Raw genomic sequence first — 7,482 nt, 5'->3', positions numbered from 1 at the left:
ACTTAATTTGTGTATTTGCATTGTTTAAAGGGGTCATAGGATGCCCATTTTCCACAAGTTGATATGATTCTTTAGGGTCTTAATGAAAAGTCTGTAACATAGTTTGGTTAAAATTTCTCAATGGTAGTGTAAAAAAACACCTTTTTTACCCTGTCAAAAACAGCTCTTTTCAGATCAAGCCATTTTTGTAGCATTTTCCTTTAAATGTTAATGAGCTCTGCTGACCCCGCCCCTCTCTTTCAAGCTGCTCTCAGAGAGATTGTTTACAAAAACACTGGGTGGATTTTTATCATTATAGGATGGTTGTGTACACACACTACCAACACACATTTCAGTTATTGTAAAAGTGCATGTAGCATCCTATGACCCCTTTAAAGTTAAAGTTGCAAGTTAAAATCTCGTTTTAATCTTTATTCATCCTAATTAAAGGGGTCATATAATGCTACATGCACTTTTACAAGTTGTTTGAACTGAAATGTGTGTTGGCAGTGTGTGTACACAACCACCCTAAAATGATAAAATCCACCCAGTGTTTTTTTGTTGAAAAGAGCTGTTTTTGAAAGGGTAAAAAAGGTGTTTTTTTTACACTACCATTGAGAAATTTTAACCAAACTATGTTACAGACTTTTCATTAAGACCCTAAAGAATCATATCAACTTGTGGAAAATGGGCATCCTATGACCCCTTTAATGAAAGGAAGCCAGGAAACACTGGCTTCTAACAACGCCTTGGGGGGGAAAAACTATAGCAGTGCTTCAAAATACAACTAGTTATCTAATAAACTTGATGAAAAATGTTGAAACTAAAGAATATCTATGTATCCATTACCACAGGAACCTTACCGAAGAGACAGTCCAGATGCATGACAAATCTCAAAGTAAAAACTATTTCTGGCCTTTAAAAAGTGGTGAAATTCATATGTTTTTGAATGTGCAGTAAGACTATTGATCAAGAGATCCTGGAGAATCTAATGTACATGAAAATAAACCCTGGTCTGGTCTTGCAGAGTTGGGTTAACCTTGAAGCCCTTGCAGGTTTACGAGTAATTTGTTTGTTTGTGCTAAATTCAGTTGTGAATCGAATCGACGTCATTTAAAAAAAACGATTAATCGGAAAATCGATTATTATTATTTTTGCCCAGCCCTAGTTGTGAACAAAGAAATAAAAAATATAAAAGCTGTTTAAAAATATTTTAATAAAAAACAAATACTGATTCATTCACATATACATTTGTTCAAGTAATAATACTTTTTACAGGCATATGTAAATGAATACGCATCAGGCATCTTTATCAAAGTCTTCCACTTGAGAGATGCAACAACAGGAGCATTGGAAATGATTCACGGCCGATCACCACTACTCCATCTTTACCCTCTGGATTTTCCAGGCATTGGACAGAAGCCTGAAAGACATTACATTGGTTTTAATATGTAAAAACAACACTTAAGCTGCTCCTAACCGTATTTATTTCATTCAAACTTTCAGTTTTATAGTTGCCAATCACTTTTTTACACTTTACCCTGACCACAGCATTTACTATTACTACTAACTGTAATCTCAAGCTTGTAAATCCTTTAAATTACATGAAAGCATAGCAGCATTATACATTACAAATAACCAATTCTGATCAATTTGAGCAATGTCGGGCTGAATGAATTATCATAACATACATTTGGTTGACGAGTGTATTGGAAATGATTGGGAAATGATTCTGACTCAAACACCACTATTCCATCTTCACCCTCTGGATTCTCCAGGCATTGAATAGAAATCTAAAACACATTACACATTAACACTTCAACAGCATCTAACAATATTGACTTAATTTAAATACAGTGTTTGTTAGTTTTTAAGCACTTGAAACCATGCTGTGAATATAATATGACATGTGAGTATTATAAAGCTAATAATGTGATATATCATTCCAAAACTGTTTAGCCATGACTGTATTCACAATAGAGCATGACCTCTCAAAATAATACAACTGAGCAAATTCAGGTTATGACTTACGTTTGGTTGACTGATGGAATGGAAAAAATTGTCAAACACCACTTGTCCATCTCGACCATCACAGTTGTCCACACACTGGACAGGATACTAAAACACAATAAAATGGATATCATGCAAAATAAAAACTTTTTAAAGATGTTTAATGAATGAATGGTTTGAATAGACCTGACTACCTTAAGCTGGCAAGTATCGACGACAGTTGGACACAATCCAACATCTTTCAAGCAGGAGAAATTGCAGCATGTGTTCCCCTAATTAAAAAAAAATATCATGTATATAATTAATGTAAAACCTCATGCCAAAAATATGAAGAACAAAAGATATCTCTGTCAAGAGCAATGCAGACTTTATCAGACTGAGTGCCTGTTCGGCGATGTTAACGTATTTGCATTCTAAACAACTAAAATCTCTTTTTAAAATCTCTTTATCCTAATTAATGAAAGAGACTAGTTATTAATTATTATTGAAACCTTTACCTTACAGGGAAGAGGAAAGATACTGATCATGAAATTGCTTCGTCACTTGCTAGCATGAAGCACTGCTAGCAAGTTTTTTATGGAGAGATATGTTTGAAAACTCAATTAAATTGTATTTATAACAGTATTATAAACTACAGTGTAAACAGTAGTTTATAATAAATATTAAGATAAACTATTTTAAATTGTGTTCTTTTCTTGTTGCGACTAGCATGCTCATCTCCATTTTATTCTTCCGGTCAGACATCTATGCCAGATCTATAGCCACTGCAATCTTTTTAGGTTTATAAACCTTTGATAGCTATACGTAATTGCAAACTTATTTTTAGATTACATACCATTGAAATGTCTTGTAGGTATGTTGCTGTTCTTGATTGTGCAGATTTGATCTTCGTAACAATACGATTAGCTTAGCTGCGTTTTAAACGCAAGCCCTCGATTGTTAGTATGTATAGAGATTTATTACGTAGTGCGACACATTCATTCTGATTGGTGGAAAAATAAGACGTTTATATGAAATGCATAAATATATAAGAACTATGAATTAATGTGTTATTAATACATTACATTTTGCAGCAACATACACAAGATGTTGACACATTATAAAAACAATGATTAATAATATGAATAAACATTATTATATTGCATAATGCTTGACAGATCAGTATTATATATCCAAATAATTAAACTAAAGTATTTAAGTATTTGAACACTTTGTATAAGTCACTTAAGTGACTAAACATTTTGAACAATATATCCATTGTTTTAGTATTTGAAACCAAATAAAAAATGATACCTGAATATTTTGATTGTTTTGATTGGAAGGTGTTCTTGTGCTGTCTTTCTTTATAATAAATGTCACTTGGCTATATATATTGACTTACAATGCAAAAACATTTATACATTTTTAAACTTGCATAAAGTGAGCAATTTTTAGGTTACTTTTTAGGTCACATCATATTTTATGTGAAGTGTATTATTGTTAATTATGTAGGCTTACTGTTTAAAGTTGTTACAATATTGGAGTTATTACAAAATTTTAAGTTATTACAAAAGTTATTGCCAACCAAAACTACAAAAGAAGTCAACAATGTAAAGCTTTCTAATAGTCATTCACAGCAAAAAGTTCATATCACCTTTTTGTCCCTGGGTTCAGCATGGTTAAATGAAGCCTTGACACTGTGAAATTCCAATCATCCAACTGCTCCACAATGAAGTCAAAATCCAGAAAAAATAACCCCAAATGGTAAAGCATACTTCCACAGGTAACTACTGACTTTGAATGAACAACTCCGGAAAATAATGATCACACCTTAATGACTCCTGCTCAAAAATGTGAAAACACATATTTTTCATATTTTACTGACGTAATTGCTTACCGGAAAAAAAAAAGTTGACAGGCTTGGCAGGTTTCTCAACTTAAGGAATGCACTGCAAGATGTACCAATATAAAAAACAATGATCCAGGCAGGGCTAGGCAAATAAAAGGAAAAGGAAATGCAAATATTTCCTTGTTTGTACCATGAATTAAATCCTTATAAGTCAAAGTTTTGCAGTAAAGAAAAGATACTAGGAGGTACATCAAATGTTTACAACATGTATTTCTTCAGTAAACTAATTAATTACAAATACAATATCAGTACAATAATCATTCAACAAGCTTGCTGGGGGATCAATGAAAGCTGGTCTACCACAGCCCACAGTGGATAAGGTTTTACATATAGGCTATTACCAACTTGTGGATTACTACCCACAACCCAACCACAAACACTAATCCAGCAGGAGTTTGATTACCATTACCATGAACCATTGATTAATGGCAGATTTAATCTTTTGCACTCCTCCCACTTTAGCTCCAAGGAATAACGCTTTTTTTATTGGGCATCTGCATATGACTCTACTCTTTTACCTGATCAACATTTTATGAGTTGATAGGACCCGCGTTAAACTCAGAGTTCAACAGGGCTTGGCGGAACTGAGAGGCCAATGCAAGCAGCAGTAACCCATCAGTCAGGATCATGGTTATTTGACTGCTTTAATCAAGATAACCCTCTCTAAAATGTGGGTCAATAGATTCATTAGAATAGATGCACAATTTTAAAGTTATGTAATTTCTTGCAGCGGGAGTGGTAGGGGATGTGTTAAATTTGGAGCTCAATATAGTGCTGCAGCCATGACATCAAAACCAAAGACTAATTGTCCTATTTGTCAGAGCCATTTTCCTATGGGGTTTTCAATTTATGAGTAAAACAAGGTCTGTGGTAAATATCAACTGACAATACTTGGACATTTTGCTCTACAACTTGAATTACACACACCTACAAAATACTGAAAACACAAAATGTGAAGCAGTTATGTTTATTTTTTAAAACATATGTTTGTAATAAGTAACTACATAAGGGGTGTGAGTTTGTGCAGTTTACATTGTAAAACAAAACACCCAAGTATTATCAATTTATGTTAACCACAGACTTTGTATTACTTGTAAAAAAAAAACATTACAAAATCCCATAGGACAATCTGAAGGGAACCCATGGCAATTTAGTCTTCCCAAGGATAAATAGAAAGAACATAGCATACAATATTTTTTAAATAATACATTTGATTGGGCCTACAAAGTATTTAAGTAACATGAAAAACCAACCTTTGCTCTTTTGCCTCGTCACAAGGGTCAGTATGACTGGCCAGCTATCAGTACAGGAGTAAAAGCAAAGGCTTGTGACACATCTGGTGAGTGCAACCAGTGCATAGCCAAAAGCACGGGACGGTAAACTAAAATCTCTACCATGGTGAACAGGAGGCGAAATGGGTCCCGTGCTAATGGTCGTGCTGGTCGAGGAGGGGTTCAAACACAGCAACAGCAGCAGCGCAAACGGCCACCAATTAAGGTTAGTTTGAACAACGAACAATTTTATAATTTCAGAATTTGACCATGCAGCGTCTGTTTGGCTCTGAATCATGGACTTTCCTGCCCTTTCTAAAATAGTTACTATTAAGAATATACTATTAAAAAGTAACTATTAAGAATATAACTACAGTGATATATGTCGATTTTATATTAAGAAATTTAAAAATATGCATATCTCTACAGACCCATCCAGACAAAGATTTGCATCAGTATAATATAGAGTTGTTTAATCACCAATGAATGCTTTAAAATACACTGAGGATGGAAATGATATGAAACAAAAAGAACAGCACATGGCTTTCCATCATTGGTATTTCTCTCACGTAACCTCTGGAGTTTCTTATCTGAGTGCAGATACTGGGTACAGATTCCAAGCCCAATGCCTTCCTCATGGCAATTATTATTTGTTTTATATGCAACTCATACTTCATATCCACCATTTGAGTTATCAAGCAGTGGTGTGGTGCAATTACTGTCTATATCTGTGGCCCTCTGAGGGCTTCCCTCCTGAACAGCTGATGGTTCAAAGGGCAATTACAACATCATAGATTATTGGGAGTTCATGCACACACTCATTCATGCATGTTTATCGAACACCAGCATATTTACAGAGTGCTTATGTTCAGTGTCTCTTATCACACTTCAGATAGAAGATAATTGAGAAAACAATTAATCATTTCAACTTCGTTCAAGGAGGTACCAAAAACTCATTGGACCTTCTGCAATTAAATTTTTATACAGCATTTCATTAAAACATCTGATTATTTAAATTTTTGTCAATTCAGACAGCTTCGCCTCTTCTATTCCACAAAACACAAGGTTTGCATAGAGTACATGTGCTTTATGCCAATCATTTTCTTATTATGCATCATAACAGACATTTCTCTCACAGGCTCTTAGAGAACCAGCCATCTTTGCTAAACAATCAGGCAGCGCCTCAGACACCCCACATGACAAAGTGACTTTAGCCCAGGCTCGCCGTGGCACTCCAGGTAAGAGAAACAGATAAGTATAACTCCAAGAATTTGGTGAATCCAAATTGCAAGTATGTTTGTTTTGGTTTTGTGCAGCTCATCGGCCCGTACGAGTGTATGCCGATGGAATCTTTGACCTCTTCCATTCAGGTCATGCCCGGGCTCTGATGCAGGCCAAGAACTTGTTCCCAAACACGCAACTGATTGTTGGCGGTGAGTCACACTGGCACACATACACTCTTGTCCAGTTTTGCAGCAAAACATACACATCTATGTCATCACCTTCAAAAGTGTCCAAAATCTGAAAAAGCCATTGTGTATGCATGGCTTTTTTTTGTGGCATTATTTTAAACCATGTCTGATGACTGCTACATACCTTGTGTGTCTCTCTTTCAGTATGCAGTGATGCCCTGACACACAAGTATAAAGGCTATACAGTGATGACAGAGGATGAACGCTATGAAGCCCTTATACACTGTCGTTATGTGGACGAGGTGGTCCGTGACGCTCCCTGGACCCTCACATCTGAATTCCTGGAAAAACACAAGGTAAATTCATATTTAGTTAATTGTAATATACATACATACATATATATATATATATATATATATATATTAGGGATGTGCATCTCCATGACTCGATGGAGTCTCGATGCATAGCCAACGATACGATACATTAAAGATACATGTGAAGCAGCTACCGATGCGATGCGACACGATTTACCCAGTTACTGCTATCATAAAAATACACTTTATACGTAGGTTTAAAATTCTACAAAAGTAGAAAAAACTCCTGACAGCAAAATGGATATGTTTGCATGACTTTCTAACATTTACAGATGAAAAATATACCTGTGAAATGTCAGTTATGCACCGAGGAAAACACAACGTCTCAAATGCATTAAACAGCACAGATATCTATATGGGGAAGTCGTGGCCTAATGGTTAGAGTCGGACTCGTAACTAGTGTTGTTTTTGGCGGCCTGTTTTAATTTTAGTTTTAGTCTAGTCTTTGTGTGAAGCTGTCATTTTAGTTTTTATTAGTTTTAGTCACGTTCGTACTCTTTTTAGTCTAGTCAAGTTTCAGTCAACTAAAAGTCGGAGCATTTTAATTA

The 7,482-nt window shown here is 35.0% G+C and overlaps 1 protein-coding gene across 1 annotated transcript in view; it reads left to right on the top strand.

Annotated features, from left to right (window-relative positions):
- The first annotated feature begins 5,157 nt into the window (after positions 1-5,157).
- Positions 5,158-7,482, top strand: part of pcyt1bb (phosphate cytidylyltransferase 1B, choline b) — a 5,979-nt gene continuing 3,654 nt past the window's right edge. The window contains exons 1-4 of the mRNA XM_016529409.1: positions 5,158-5,374; positions 6,287-6,386; positions 6,465-6,581; positions 6,765-6,916. Coding sequence (XP_016384895.1) covers positions 5,273-5,374; positions 6,287-6,386; positions 6,465-6,581; positions 6,765-6,916 — 471 coding nt within the window. The 5' untranslated portion in view covers positions 5,158-5,272. The remainder of the gene's footprint in view (positions 5,375-6,286; positions 6,387-6,464; positions 6,582-6,764; positions 6,917-7,482) is intronic.

Source organism: Sinocyclocheilus rhinocerous, unplaced genomic scaffold (assembly GCF_001515625.1).
Source record: "Sinocyclocheilus rhinocerous isolate Xijiao unplaced genomic scaffold, SAMN03320098_v1.1 scaffold33, whole genome shotgun sequence".
NCBI lineage: Eukaryota > Metazoa > Chordata > Actinopteri > Cypriniformes > Cyprinidae > Sinocyclocheilus > Sinocyclocheilus rhinocerous.
Note: the sequence above shows the minus strand (reverse complement) of the source record. Positions and strands in the feature narration are given on the sequence as shown.